This window comes from Diospyros lotus, chromosome 1 (genome assembly GCF_014633365.1).
Source record: "Diospyros lotus cultivar Yz01 chromosome 1, ASM1463336v1, whole genome shotgun sequence".
In the NCBI taxonomy this organism is placed as follows: domain Eukaryota; kingdom Viridiplantae; phylum Streptophyta; class Magnoliopsida; order Ericales; family Ebenaceae; genus Diospyros; species Diospyros lotus.
The window spans coordinates 44,177,033-44,193,552 of NC_068338.1; the positions used below are offsets into that span (position 1 = coordinate 44,177,033).

Consider the following 16,520-nt stretch of genomic DNA (forward strand, 5'->3'; position numbering starts at 1 on the left):
ACTATTTTTACTACCAACAACCTGAAGCATGTTGTTTGGAAGAGATTTAATAATAAAACATAATCAAATGAAAACAAACAAAATGGAAAAGAATGAAAATGATGGGAAAATATTTGCCACTTGTGTGGGGAGTAGTGTAATGGATGAAAAGTAAAAAAGAAAATTAGTCAAAAGACTAATTTGTCCCTGTAACATACACCAATAGCTAGTTTCATACATATATTTATTTTGCCCGCTTGATTAGCTGACCTTTCAAAACAATTTCAATTTAATAACGAAATAAATGTGAGATCCATCCATTTTTTGTTTTCTATTTCACTTAAAAATTTATTTTTTAACTTAATATAATTTAGTTAAAGTTACAGAACAAAATATGTAATTTTAACGTAGAATATCAATATTAACTTTTAAAATTAACGATAGAATATGTGTGTAAAATATTACCAGCATAATAATTTTTAAGACTAATTTTAAGATATATGAATTGTTTATATAAATAAGTCAAATCATACGAAATCTTTATGTAATTTACCCATAACTTTATATAAATAACAGTATAATATATATATATTCAAATTTTACATTATTTAGATTTTATATTATTGTATGCATTCTACAATTTACACTGAACTCAATTTTAATATGTTAAGAATATTTCTGTCTTTTTTGTTAAATCTCATATGCTCGGTGTAATTTATCTTTAATTTTTTTTACTCTTTCATTATTAAATCTAATTTTAAAATAATTTGACTCAACTCATACGTAATTTAATTAGATTTGGGTTGTCTCATGTGAAATGAGTTGCAAATTAAATTGTATTCCTTTAATTTTGTGAAGTTATTATCCACTACTAATTATACAATTCGTTCAATCCACATTGAGATTGGACTAAATATATATTGGAAGATCTTAAAATGTTATTAGAAACTTAAAGGGAAAAAAAAACCAAGGAAATAAACAAATTAAAATTTTACAGAGTAAATTATACAATTATAAGTCTTAACAGAAACCTGCTGAGTGCTGAACGTAGCTTAAATTTCTCCAAATTTTCCTTTGTCCTGGCTTGAGGCAGATCCCCAAAGAGGAATGAGTCCTGGTTTCCTGTGTTTTATGTTTGTCTTGTTTTATACGTTGCTTTGCTTTTATGCTGTTGTTGCCTTTAATAGTTGCCTTGCGGGGGAAGTGATGGTTTCCACGTACTAGTAATCTCATGATTAGCTGCTGCTTGGGCCAAACTTGGCACCATCATATGATTTGTTTATATTCATTCATTTAATATAAAAAATGTACTAGTAATCTCATGATTAGCTGCTCCTTGGGCCAAACTTGGCACCATCATATGATTTTTTTATATTCATTCATTTAATATAAAAAATGTACCTAAGAATCGTTCAGGGCCATATTTTTGTTCACACTTTGTTTTTGCTTTTAAAATAATGCTGAAAATAAAGATGAGAAATTCATAGTTGAAAACTAAGTTGTTAGAAATAGAATTGTCAGCCAAATATATATTTTAGTCTTTATAATTATATAATTTTTTATTTAAATATTTAATATTTTTATTGTTTCAAAGAGATCCCTAAACTTATAATTTCAAATCAATTACACTTATAATTTTTTTATTATTTTAATTATATTTTTAAATTATATAATTTCAAGTTAATTGTATATATCGATAAATTTATTGAAAATAATAAATTCATAAATGTAATTAAAATAACTAAAAATTTAAGAATACAATTAACTCAAAATTACATAAGTCAAGAATATATTTAAAACAATAAAAACTTTAAATATCTAAATTAAAATTATATATATTTAGCCGTCAACGCCAATAAAGAGTACAACATTCAAAGTCTTTGCTCCATTATATAAAATAACCATATAACTTCTAATTCACTAGTCCTTTTTATTTACACTTTCATCTTATGCACAACCTTAAAAACAAACAAACAAACAAAAAATAGTATGTTAAAGTTTCTATTTTTAAAAAATAAAATTTAAAACAATGAATGCAAAGATAGAAATCAAATAGCAATGCCATGCGGTGGGACAAGGGCTGATATGCTACTGCTCTTGTTTTAAAACAAAATCAGAAACTGAACAAGGTGAAAGCAAAAATTAAAAACTGAAAATTTTGTCAAATGATCCGAATGAGTGAACACTAAACTTGAGTTATGGAGAAATAAATTAGAATTTAAGGGATTTAAATTAAGCAGAAAGAAAACAGAATATATGAAATGTAAATTTAGTAAAAATGTAAGAGTGGAGAATGTTATAATAAAATTGAAAGACCAAATATTACAAAGAAAAGATCATTTTCGATATTTGGGATCAATGATTCAAAAAGATGAATAAATTCACGAGGATGTCACACATAGAATTAAGACAAGTTGGCTAAAATGAAGAAATGCATCGAGAGTGTTATGTGATGGTAAAATCCCATTAAAATTGAAAGTAAAATTCTATAGAACAGCTATAAGACCAGTTTTGTTGTACGACTTAGAATGTTGGACAGTCAAATACCAACATGAGCAAAAGACGAGTGTAGCGGAGATGAGGATGTTAAGATGGATGTGCGGCCATACAAGAAAAGATAAAATTAAAAATGAAATTATTTGTAATAAGATAAGAGTAGTGTTAATAGAGGAGAAAATGAGAGAGACTAGACTAAGATGGTTTGATCATGTGAGAAGGAGACCAAGAGACGCTCCTGTGAGAAGAGTTGATGAAATGAAACAATTAATAAAAAAAAGTAAAATCAGACCTAAGAAGACTTTGAGGGAGACATTAAAGTTTGCTATGAAATGTATAAATCTCAATGAGGATATGATAAAAGATAGAAATACATGAAAGTCTAGAATTCATGTAACCGACTCCACATAGTGGGATAAAGACTAGATATGTTGTTGTTGTCGTTGATCCGAAGTTCTTTTTAAGTTGCACTTTTTTTTTTTCATTGGATTTAACTTCGTTTAAGTCTTTCTAATGGCACCAACGCATACAAGAAACGAATTTAATTCGTGAAATGAGCAGAGAGGAAGAAAAAAGCAACCAATTAATCTGCATAATGTCAATGCACCAATCCAAAGACAAAAGGAGGGGGGGCGCTTCCAATTCCAAACCAGGTAACAAGCCAACGTGATGAGCTCATAAACTCAAGAATATAAGTGTAAGATGTAGGATCAGAGCAACTGCATTCATCAATCAACTGGGTCAATTGATCAAAACAATTGTAAGATCACGAGTCTTTCAGATTTGTGCCATTTTCATGGCCAATATGAAAGATATTTACATGATTACAATTGCTACTAGAAAATGTGGAAGATAGATCAGCGGTGATAAATCCAGGGAGGGGGTTGCTTTGGCCATGTTAAGCCAGATGGAGTTCCATCCCAGCCTGGATTTTTGAATCTCGTGTAACTGAACTGAATTAAAACAGCTGCATAGAGAAATGCGGCCATCCTGCTGTTTTGGGGAGAAAATTGGGGACAACTTTATGCTAGCACTTTTGCCTGCGAAGAAACAACTAAGCTGTCAATGCAATGGGGAGAGAGAGAGAGAGCAATGTCAATGAAGAACAGAAGAAATGACACCAATAATGACCAAAACAGTGAGTGAGTCTAGTAGAAAACTATTTAGAAAAAGAAGAGTTGGTTGAGGCAATGTCAACTAAGCCGTTCTGCTCTTATATATGCAGCACAGGCTCATGCTCTTAAAAATGGTAGAACAAGGAGAGTGGACTAGTCAAGAGCAAGCCTATGAACAAAGGTTGAGGCCAATTGTGAGGGAAATGGGTGAACCTTAACAAGCTAGTAAAAAAATCTAAATCCATGATGGTTAACATTGTTCATAAATGGCTCAGTCTGTTCAGAGCCCCACAAACACAAGTGCAATATAGTTTTGCAAAATAAAAAATGAAAGCAGAACTTTTCTTTCTGAACCCAATAAACATCATCAAAGCTACAATGAAGTTGAGTTGTAGTTCAATGACATTGTGCTTTAAAGTCAATTATCAAGTCAAAATCAATACTTAAACATCAACCTTTCAGCATAGGAAAAATAGATAAGCAATCATCCCTCCAATTTTGCTCCAATTCTTCAAGCAAAATTACAAGGAAAAGACAAAGACTATCCCCCCCCCCAAAAAAAAAAAAAAAAAAAAAAGAAGAGAAAAATAAGAATAAACTCAAGAAGCATTAATCCAATAAAAAAAAGCAAATAAATAAATAATAATTAAAGAACAAAAGTGACATCCATTGTAACATCATTAAACCAAGACTTACTCTGTTGTTATAGCAGCTAGTAAGGTCTTTCATTCTGAGAATTGGTATTGGGTTTCAACTAATATTTTCCTTCTCTGCATGAATGACCTAGTTAACGGCTTTGTTTTGTTTTGCTTTGCCTCTTACACACATCACAAGATAACTAAGCAACAGATATATCAAGCCTATCCAACGCTAGTCACAGCATAGTTGTCAAATCACAATACCTGTCGTGAATCAGAAGGCCTAATTTGTATTGTGAATTGATCATATCGTACAATACAGTAACAATTTGGAAAATAGCTTAAAAAAATACAATATAAAGGATGTTTATACCTATAACATGAAGAAAATATTCAAAACAATAATTTTAACCAAGTTTAACAATATTGATATCATGCATGGCACCAACAAAAGCTGCCAGGATTCCAGAATTAACCATAAGTCTTATGAATAGAAAAGAGTGGAGAGACTGTTCATATGCCAGGCAGAGACCAGAAGTAAGCTTTCTTGCAGAGGAATAATCTTTGAGAGACTGTTCATATACTTATCACGATATTTCTTTTTAACCTGGTCATTGATGGTATATATTTGAACTCAGTAGCCAGCAATAATTTTCTCTGGAATCTGTTATGACTGTTCAGATTCCCATATGACTCTACGTATTTGCAGTCTTGCATGACTGTTTTGAATATTAAACTGATTTTTTTGTTTTTGCTAGGTAATATTAAACTGATTTCATTTTTAAACTCAGCAGCACTTTTGAGGACTCTTCACGTTGACCAGGCTGTAAAAATTTGATTTTAACCTCTTTCTTGTATTGCTTGAATCGTGTGATACACCCAAATCATATCGTATCGTATTATATGATACATATTGTGTATCGCATGATATTAAAAACAATGAGCCACTGGATAACTAAAGGGAAAAGGAAATTAATTGCCTCTCCTTTTCTTTTCCTTTCCTTTCATACCCTTCCACTGCCTTTTATATCAGCCACCATTTATGAGAACCCAAAAAGATCAAGAGACCGAAAACACAACTTGCATAATTTCTGCTAGAATAATTCACTAGCAATTATATACTAATGCTAAATCATAATAATAAATAAATAAATGATATTGCAGATACTTGCAAAATGTTGTAAGTAGTATAAAGTGAAGATAGAAATGAGCATACTAGATAATGGAGTACTAATGTTGAGCATAACAAAGACGTCAAAGCAAGTGAATTTTCACAAATAAGTGTTTTTATAAAGTTAACTCTAGAGGCAGCAATATCAGAGTGTTCCCAATTGAAGACATTTGATATTCAGGAACTGGACAACAACAACAATGCTATAATAAGTTTTAGGAAAACGAAAGTTGTCCATTCATCCTAGGCTAGAGACTCAAGCAATGACACTGACTGCATACATGAAAACTAGATGGTGGAACTTAAGGAATATGAAAAAAAAACTGACCTGAGTAAAGCAAGGGGGTAGCACTTCCATCAATCACATCTTTGTGGACGCCATGAACTTAGTTTTTTTCTCTGCTGGCTTAAGAATTTGGAATGAACACATCAAGTTTTCATCAACACTCATCATTGCACCAGCATTGTCAAATTCACCACAGTAGTTTGGGGCAGAGAATATGGTTACAAGCTGCCTCTCAGCAAAGAATTCATAACCATCCTCCACAACCTGAATGAGAAAAATGTCAGGAAACAACATAAGTCAGTTGAACAACCAAGAAAAGAAGACCCGATAACCTGATGTGCACGACAAACAAGATCAAGATCATGCTTTGTCAAGAACTCTGTCACCCTGTCAGGACCAAATGTGAATGAAACTCCTCTATCATTCATTCCCCATCCCTTAACATCTCTACTAGGATCAGACCAGAGTAAATCACATAATAAACCAGTGTCAGGAACAACAGTTGGGCGTGGCAAGTTTCTAATCTGATCCAAGTTTGAAAGATCGGGGGAAAGGCCACCATGCATGCACAATATTCTGTCATCAATCAGAGCCGCCACAGGAAGACAATTGAAACATTCAATAAATGACTTCCATATTTTCACGTTAAACCGACGCTTGCATTCATCAAAGAATCCATAAATGCGATTAATTGAAGCACATTCATGGTTTCCCCTAAGCAGAAAAAAGTTCTCTGGATACTTAATTTTATATGCAAGCAAAAGGCATATTGTTTCCAAACTCTGCTTGCCGCGGTCTACATAGTCGCCTAAAAACAGATAATTGGATAGAGGAGGAAAACCCCCATACTCGAAGAGCCTTAGCAAATCACTATATTGCCCATGAATGTCACCTGAAACCACAAAGACAAGAACTAGAAGGTTAAGAAAAACCACCACCATCTCTTCTTTTTAAAAGAAGAAATCACAATTGTATTAAGGCACTAGAGGGAAGAATCATAAGGAAACAAGCAAGCTGCTGTTCTACCATGATCGATCATACTTCAGCACTTCAAGTACTCACAAACACACAAAGGAATTTCAAGTGAGGGTAGTGGGAGTGATTCGGGATAAACATTATTCAATTAAAACTGAATTTTCTAAACCAAAACCAGTTAATTTCGATTAATTAAGTTCCGTTATTTATTAAATTTGATTTGCTTTGGATTTAGTTAGAAAAAAAAAGGAAATCAATTTTTGGATTTGTTCAAATTTGAAATTAATATTTTTCTTTTTATCAAAAAACTGAATTATATAATTATTATACAAGAACACCCCAAGATTTTATGTTATTTACGAAATTATAATTTGATTATTTACTTTATGTTATGTTTTAGATGAATATATACACATGTTATAGAATAATTTTGTTAAATTCAATATTTCCAACACAACATGTACACATTATTTTGAATAGCTTTATAATTCGAGTATCTTGGTACATTCCAGTTAATTCAGCCATTTGGTTAAAATAGTTAAATCAATTTTTCTAAATTTCAGTTCAGTTTGGCTTCACAATAGAATAATTCAGTTAATTTTATTCAGTCATCAAACTCCTTCATTACTAACTTTAACCAAATGCAAACCCCTAGGTGTGCTATAATGAATGTTAGAAACAAAAACAATCAGTTTGGATCACAAGTGCCATGAAAATAAAATGCATATTTGGGCCTGTATAAGAAGAGGTCCCACTTTAGATTGAAAAATAGCCAATCAGATGGTGTTAGAATGTTGTCATATTAGACACACAAGTCCCTCATTGTGGAACCGAGTCTAATAGTCCAATCTATGGCTGAGCAAGGAAATCGCAAAATTGACCAAACTAAACCAAACCACCAACCATGGTTTTTCCTCCAAGCAATGATTGGTTGTGGTTTTGGATTTTCAAAAACCAACCAAGTTGTTTTGTCATTTGTGAACTGATAAGTCCAGTTTCTTAGAGATGTGAGTCCAACACTTTAATACAACTTTTAGTACTACAATGATGTTGTAACCATGGAAGTACCAAGTGAGGCTATTTTCTTGGGGCCACAACCGCCCTCCTTTGGGTGGAGTCTTACCTAGTCCATGTGTGTGGGTTGATGTGCATGGATCTGCAGGGGACTAGTTGGGCGAAACCTAGAACCCCCGAGTTACCAAAAAAAATAGCCAACCAAGTCTATTTGGTTGTGGTTTCATGAGTTGGCAAGTCAAAACAAAGCACATCATTAGAATGTTTCCAAGTGGTATTGAACAAAAGGCACTAACTTGCTTTGTGCATTGAATGCATTAGTTATTCTAGATACTTGTTGCTATGGATCTTTCTTTAAAGTTGTACTGTTACTAGAATGGCTACTTTTCTTTTTCACATTTTGATGACTTTTCAGGCAGTAAACCCTTTTTTCTTCAGTATATGGCAGACCATTTTTCAACTACACTCTTAGGCTCTAGCTCAAACTGCCCAACCATGATTTGTGTGGTTTCAAGCATATGGTGGGTTAGTTTTGGTTTGAAAGGTAGGCAAATCGCCTCTGGTAGTTTGATTGAAAGAACACCTCTTAAACCGCCCATCGCACACCCCTAGTGCAGCCCATTTGAAAATAACAATAGTTGTAAAAACATTTATTTTGGCACACACTACAAGGTATGCTGTTCAAGACTGGATAATAAAATCCAGTAGAGTATCAGATTATTCTATGTATATGTCTAATGAGGGTAATTTTATCTGTAAGATTATTTTATACAAAATATTACCATAAATGGCCTACATGGGAGAATGTGCCTAGAAAGTACAAAAGTGCTTTTTTTCATTTTTGGGCAAAAAGCTACTTTTAGTACTTTATCAAATGTGGCAACTTAAAAGGCTATTAATGAGGATCTCGTACCAGGTTGCACGGGGCACACACAAATGGGAAGTATCGTATTTTTGGTAAAAGCCCCATGTATATTTAATTAATGGCATACATATATTGGCAGCACCATTTTGGTGAAAGTTTAAATTAAAATGACAAAGTTGGCGTTCCTAGGGCTTTCCCCCACCTTGGGAGAACATGGGCTCTTGTCTTGTAGCACATTGTATGTCGAGGAATAAAGAAATTGGAAAACAATTAGAAAATTAGAGGTCATTTGATCAAAATGAATGGATGAGATTAAATCTTCATTTTAAGGTAAAAATACAAGAATATATATGTTGTATATATGAAAGAAAATGTGTAAAGGGAAAAAAGATAAGAATGCCCTTCAATTAAAGTGAGCCATTCGATGAAGAGGAAGCATGGGTTAGACTTTGATCTAGGAAAAGCAAGAGATGTGTTGAAGGTTAAAACCATGTGAGTGAAAAAATTTTCCCATCTTGGAGCTAGCTTGGCCAATCCACAGAGGGAGAAAAGGGAGCACATGGGCTTCAAGGGGAAGAAAGGAAACTTAAAGCAAGTTTGCATGGCGTGTAACACAGGTAATGGGGATTTCATCTTTAAAACTTGAATATTTTCATTAGCATGTCATGTAAAGCTTGATGATTGATGAAGTGATTTTATGTTGAGCATGCTATAGGTGCGTGCATATGTGATAAGTTTTTTTTGTTTTGTGTGTAAATCATATGTGATAAGTTAAGCATGAAGGCAGGGCAATGAGATTTTATTTGGATGTACTGACCCTTTGGTTGATGGAGTTCAACCCTAGGCCTAGAGGAGCTAGTGATGCTCAATAATGGACAAGGAGGTCCAAGTATATGGCTTGTGATGTCATTGGGGTTGGAATGGAGGGAGCTCCCCTCAAAAGTTTAAAGTGCATTTCAAGCATGCATGATTAATGTCATGTGTTTTGCATCAAGCATGTTATACCATTATGCTAATGAAAATGTTTATTTCTTTTTAAACCTCTTATTGAGCTTCATAGCCCTGATCATTAGTGAAAGTTGTTGTATTTGGTGAGATAAATTGATAGGGTGTTGGCTAGAATGGATGAAGACAGTGGATTGAAAATGCTTTGACACTAATTGATGTAGAACCAAGAACAAGAATAAGAACTAAACTGGAAAAAAATCAACTCGATATCAATTCGATTATCAAGGTGTCCGAGTTGAATCTGACAGAGGGGAATTCTCCTTTGAATTAAGGAGAATTGGGGAAAGGTGGGGAAGGAAATAGAGAGAATTGAGAGGGAGAGAGAAGTAGAGGGAAGGAAGAGAGAATTAGGCGGGAGTATTGGACTGTTCTATTCTCTGCATAACCCAAAGGAGCGGCATCAGTTGTGATTTATACTGATCTGACTTGAGAAAGGCACCAAATGCAGCCTCAAGTTCAAATGTTTACAAATTATTTGAAATTGAAATAGGCCTAACTGCCTAACAGAAATTCCTGCCTACCAAACCCGCCAATTACAACAATTGTCCCATGACACAAGGCTGTGAAAGGATACATCCCAAAAGATACTATATAGGCTATTAATCCTTAATAAAAACATAATAAACTCTAATGGAAACATAATAAATAAGATATTAACTAAGAAAGAAATAAATAAAAACATGTTAATTTCTATTTTTGAGCCTAGAATAATATCTCCCAAAATAGATGTGATTGATGTGATGCTCAATGATGAGATTGGGGCTTCCTTTCATGGTAGTTATCATAGATTCCTCTTCAAGTGGAAAAATCGATGATTCAGGTGTGCCTGACTTAATGAAGAAGATTTTCTAACTTTCAATCACGAGTTCTTAGAATGGTACTTGCAGTTCAACTCATCAAACTCGAGATATTTTCTGTTAGGATACATTTGTATTAGATTAGGATCTGTAATGTGAGGAAAATGTAATGTTGTATTTTCTGTTCTGTCCTTCTAGAGAGGGTTGTTATTATTTTAGGTCTGACCGAGGTTGTTGTAACTGCCATTTTGGGCATTCAGTCAGAGGGTTTCTCCCGCCCCCTATAGCTTATAAATAGGGGCCGAGAGGTAGGCTTTAGGGTGTGCTTTCTATTGTGAGTTTACAATCTATCTTGGGCGAGAATGTGCAGTGAGGAGGAGTGTATATCTTTCTTGTATACAACTCTATATAGCTTTCAGGTTTATGGGCTAGGTGAGAGTTGGGTTTTGTGGCACATGTAATCGTGTATTGGAATTCAAGATAGTGGAGAAAGCAAGGGCAAAGCCAATCTGGATGTAGGTCTTTAATTGAGACCGAACCCGGATAAACTTGTGTGTTGTGTGCAATTCTTGATTGTTTTCTTGATTGAATTCTGATTTCTATTCGTTGTGGATTAGAGAGAGATTGCTTGGTGTGTTTGAGTGGTTGAGTGATCATAGATAAGGGTGAGATCTAGGTTAACATTTTCAACTAGAGAGAATGATGGGGGGCATGAAAACAAATATTTTGGGAGATATTATTCTAGGCACAAAAATAGAAATTAGCTAGTTTTGATTTATTTCTTTTGGAGTTAATATCTTATTTATTATGCTTCCATTAGAGTTTATTATGTTTCCATTAGAGATTAATAGCCTATATAATCTCTTTTGGGGCGTTTCCTTTAGTAGGCTTGATAATTGAATTGATATTGAGATTTGATTTGATATTAAGATGAGTTTTCTCCAGTTCAGTTCTTGTTCTTGTTCTTTGGCACAAGTTAAAATAAAATTAACCCAAATAGATAACCCCAAGTGTTTGACCCATGGGTGGGTAACAATAACCCAAGTTAAGGGTTGAAGTGAGTTTAACCTTGGGTGGTTAAGCAATAACCCTAGTGTGCTCAAATTAACCTTGGGTGGGTTAATTAATTATAGTTGGATATAAGCATTACTAAGGGCTATTAATTAAATATTGCAAAATAAATAAAACATAAAATAAAATAAGATAAAAATTCTCCAAATTTTTATTAAATAATTGGAACCCGAGAGGCTGGGTTATGAGCCCATTTGCATTTGGTTGGGCTTTTGTTTTCAATTTTTAATTTTCGAAAACAAAGACAAAAAGTGATGTTTGGTTTCTTTTTTTCATTTAAAAAAAGTAAAAAGTTTCTGGGAATCTTTCCATTCCTTTTCATTTCATTTATGTCAGCCTCAAATGACTTTGTATTCTTCATTTCTATGTCTGCTTCATTTTTGTGTTTCCCAATTTCCCTACAATTATGTGCTTCCCCAACTTCCCTCTTCATTTTTGTGTCTTCTTCATCTTTGTTTCCGCTGCCTTCCCTGACTTTCCCCTAACACCTGAACCCCTTCTTCCTGTCTTTATCTTTTGGCAAGACATTAACTCCCCCAGCAAAGCCCTTGACTCCCCGAAACCAAGTCTGGCTTCATTGGGCACCTAATATTAAGCAAAAATGTGGCCTCATTGGCCAAATCTAGAAGAAGAAAAGAGAATAATAGCAAGAGCAGCCTGCCAACGGAAGCCAGATTTGGTTTTTGACTACTGAGCTAGTCAGCTTGATAAAAGAAGGAAGAATGAGGCCAAAAAAAAAGTTTATTGGTTAGGGACATTTTTGTTAATATCAAATGAATTGTTATATATAATTAATTATCAAATAAAATAAATAAAATTTGTATAGAACATTATTTTCAATTTTTATTTTTAAAATTTTGGAACAAAATAAAATTATTAAATAACATGTTCAGTTTTCATTTTTTTGAATAAAAATAAAAGTTAAATACAAATACAAAAACTGAAAACAATAAACATAAAATTGAAAGATCAGTCAAATAAGGCCTAAACAATGGCTATCCAGAAACACCAACAGAAAACCCAAAACTGAAAGATCAAAATAGAAAAAAGAAAATCAAAATTTTTTTGAGTAACGGCTTTGCCCCACTAGTCCCCTCACAGTCACAGACCCATGCACATGTATACAGCATGGATTAGGTAAGGCTCCATTCAAAGGATGGTGGTCGCGGTCCCAAGAATTAGCATTCAAGCTGGTGCTCCAATTACAAGAAACCAGAAAGGGGCTGTTTTGCTATGTCTCACTCATATGTTTGCACTTCAATTACTCGAAGAACATACACCCCACCAAGAAACAGGGCCTAGTGAAGACAAATTACACCCACACATTTTTTATATTATTATTAATAGTAGCGACAACAGCTCAGGGCTACAATTAATATCTGTGGCAGTTGTCAAATAATCATAACCCGGATGGTGCCAACAGAATCCTACTTCAACATAAGATCCACGAAAAATCAACTGTTTTAACTTACCAAATCACACTAAGCTGCAACTAAATTCAAGTAAATTTGAGCACTCTCGTTAATACAACCTAGGCAAGTAGGATAACTCCTCCAAAATCTTATCAATTGTACAAGGAACCCAGATAACTGAGCCAAAGTCATGTGATCTTGTTAACGTTTGCTCAATTCGGATACGCTATTAAGGCGCACTATACTAACAAGCAAAACTTGGACGCAATTCCGACAGACATACGTCGAGAACTAAATAAGCAACCAGAACAGAACTTGTGATCGGTTTACTAATTAAAGATTGTTTGTGAAATGAATTCATAAAGAAAACAATCCAAACTTGAATCCATCCCAAAATCAACCGTGAAACACATCTTAAAGTAATTACATTACCAAGTTAGGCTTGAACAACCCTAATCCTTTCGACTAAGCTCAAGCACATCTAGATGCAACGCCAGAAACCCAAAAAAAATAAAGAAAAAATAAATCAAAAGAAGAGGGAAAAAGCAAGTCCTTTCCAGATTACCGTAACAGTAGAAAAGTTGAGATGTGAGAAAAACGCATAAGATATTGCATTGATTGGCTCACCGCAGATTTTGATGGGGGCTTGGAGCTCGAGGAGATTGGGCTGTTGGATAAAGATATCGTGCGAAGCAATACACAGATGCTTGATCTCCGACTCCGAGAGCTGCACCAACTTGCCGGGCTTCGCCGATCGGACTTCAATCAGGCGTTCGATTATCTTGTCGACCTCCATCTATGCAGTCAAACGAAGCCCTAGTTTGGGTCTCTGATTCTTTCGCAGGAATGAGAGGCTGCGAAAGAACGCGTAGTGACAAGTTGTTGTGTTTCCGGAGAAAGCGAGGAGAAAGACCTTTCCGGTTTCCCCGACGGCTACAAGTACAACTCCTAGGTGGCGGACGTCCCTATTTCTTCCTTCCTCTGCCATTCCAATTTTATTTTAGTTTTTTTCATGTCAAATTAGTCCTTATTTTGGCTTTGACTCAAATTCACTCTTTTTTCGCTTTCGAAAATGTCAATGCGTCGTAGTTACGAAGTTGAGGCTGCTAATTCCCACCTCCCACTCAGGGATGCATGCGTGAGCTGCCCGGGCGAAGCTTACAATTAAAAATATATTTTTAATATAAAAATTAATTTTTTAATATAAAAAATAATAAATTTTATTAATAATTCAATCAAAAAAATTTCAACACACTCCAAAATTTGTGATATGTAATTTTATATCTCAAAAAAAAATTTTAATCTCCCCCTACATAGATTTCTAGATCTACCCCTACCCCCGGCGAGAAGCTTATCCCAAATTATACCATTACCTCCATAAATAAACTCAAAATTAAAGTTCCAGTTACATTGCAATTTGGACGAGGTAGGGTATTCCATTGCCAATGGTTCATCAATTTGAACTTGAGCTTGAATTTAATTTGAGTTGTTAGGGTAATTTTAGTTATTTTTTAAATAATTTTAGCCTCAAATCTAAAAATATAAGAATTTATTTGACTTAAAAAAAGGAGTTAATTTGGCTTGAGTTTGAAAATACAACAGTTTTATTTAGTCTTTTCAAAAGTATGAGGGCTAATTTGGGGCTTAGAATAAAGAGTAAGGAAAATTTTATTTGCAGCCATAAGTTTTGTGTTTTGTAGCCATAGATAATAAAAATTTTATAATTGCTATTCGCACCCACCTTTATTATTTTTTGTAATCATTTATATTCCAAAACTACCCTTGCCCACACACCCATCTCGCACAGCCACCCCAGACGCACAACCACAGCCCATCAAACCCTCGCACATATACCTCTCGCCCTTTGTCAATGTCGCCCTCTCTTACTCCCTATCTCGCTCTCTTGCTTGTCGTCTGTTGTTGGAGTCGTCCAAGTATGCGATTTTAAAGTTGAGCAACCTAATGAGGGGATTCGAAAGTGTTCTAACGTCGAGGTTCGGAGGTGATGGCCGATGGGTTTGCCTTTGAACCCTGGGGTTGTAGTGACCACCTCCGAACCCTAGTGTTGTTTTCCCCGGTGTCATTTTTTGTAATTTTTGGTTGTGTTGTGTTCTCGTTATGTTTAATATATTTTAAAGATCTTAATTTGTAACTAGTATTAGTGTTGTGTTGTTTGCGGTTTGAAGATCTCAATTGGTAACTAGTGTTAGTGTTAGTTGTTATCTCACAAATGTTCTGTTGAACATGTTGCGCAAAGAGGAAAAGAAAAATAAAAGGAAGCTACATTCATTGTAAGTTTTGCTGAAAATATCTAAATTGAAGGTGAGCGACTAGCTTTGAAAATTATTGTTTCTTTTTTTTTTGCATGAATGTAACTTTAAGTCCATGTATCAGTGGTAAGAGAGACTCTTTGTGAATTCTTAACAAAAAATGACTTTAATTTTTTCTTCTCTTCATTGTAGAGGCTAATTATATTCCTAGCAATTGTAATGCGTGAAGGAGGATCAAACTTAGGGCATGCAGTACTACACAAAATCTAAACCCTTACTGTTCCACAAACCGAAATGACAATTCATCAATGACAATCATTTTGGCATATGCCATCCTACAAGCTACCTGACTAAATCCTGTAGCTACAAGATTACTACCTGATCCACTTCCATCCTCACTGTCACTCTTCTTTAGAAAATGTAAAATCTTTTGCTTCTTATCTTATAATTTGTAAGGATTCTTCTTATACTGATTGTTTATATGGTTCCAAAGAGTACTTGTCCCATTTCTTCTAGTATCACTTGCATAATCTTTGTCACAATAGTTGCACACAGCTCTAGGCTTAGAATAATCATCCTCATTTTTTGTAAAATGTCCCCATATTTCAGATTGATGCCTAGGTTTCCTTTTTACAACTTTGTCCTTAAAGTCCTTAGGTGGCAACGGAGGTTTAGAGCCACTACTTGATTCAATGGTCGTATTAGTTATTTGATTTTCATTGATGTTTCCCACACATTCAGGATCAATATTACTAGCTGATTCCATCTGCCATTGAAGCAATAAAAAATTTGAGATATTTTCTTGAAAATGAATTATTTGGAATTCACATTAACTAAACCCTAGCTAGCTACAAGTCAACTAAGCAACTTGGATTCATTAATCGACTAAGCAACTCTCCGAACTCAACTATTAGAGACAAAGGAACAATTGAGATATGTAGATAAGTCTCTGTTGATCTCATGAGAGTAGAGACTTCTTCTTACTAGGGTATGCATGTATTCAAAAATCAATAACTTAGGAGAAAATTAGTTACTCTGGAAATTGAATTTAAACAAGGCACTGGACATTCAACACAGCAACATGCAGCTTCATAAAGGATTTGCAAGGAAATAATAAAGGATTAAGTTGGTTGTATAATATTTTAGTCGGCAAACATAGTGAATGTGGAGATTGAAATTTTTGAAAGGTAGATTAATTTTAATCTTTTTCTTCTTCAGTTCATTTTTCTTTCAAAGTCACTACATATAGCTTGGTCCCTTTCTGATCACAAAATCCAAACTCTTCTCTGTTCAAATAAATTAGGTAGGATGAGGAGATTATAGTAGAACAAAATTGTCTACTATAATCTCCGAATCAACAGACATTTTAGAGAAAATAAATACAACTCACTGAAAGAGGTAAATAAAATTAAATCAACATACA

At 34.0% G+C, this 16,520-nt stretch overlaps 1 protein-coding gene across 1 annotated transcript; it reads right to left on the reverse strand.

Annotated features, from left to right (window-relative positions):
* Positions 1–3,040: 3,040 nt before the first annotated feature.
* LOC127812190 (serine/threonine-protein phosphatase PP1 isozyme 4) lies at positions 3,041–13,815 on the reverse strand. Its single transcript, XM_052352551.1, has 4 exons — positions 13,455–13,815; positions 6,018–6,577; positions 5,728–5,949; positions 3,041–3,515 (listed from the first exon to the last, which is right to left on the reverse strand). Exons 1-3 carry the CDS (start codon positions 13,621–13,623, stop codon positions 5,761–5,763), a joined length of 918 nt encoding a protein of 305 aa, XP_052208511.1. The 5' UTR covers positions 13,624–13,815; the 3' UTR covers positions 3,041–3,515; positions 5,728–5,760.
* Positions 13,816–16,520: the final 2,705 nt, after the last annotated feature.

Coding starts and splice junctions, on each gene's coding strand:
- LOC127812190 (XM_052352551.1), bottom strand. CDS start 13,623: ATGGAGGTCGACAAGATAATCGAACGCCTGATTGAAGTCCGATCGGCG. Junction 6,578..13,454: donor AGCCCCCATCAAAATCTGCG/GTGAGCCAATCA, acceptor TTGTGGTTTCAG/GTGACATTCATGGGCAATAT. Junction 5,950..6,017: donor TTGTTTGTCGTGCACATCAG/GTTATCGGGTCT, acceptor TTTCTCATTCAG/GTTGTGGAGGATGGTTATGA.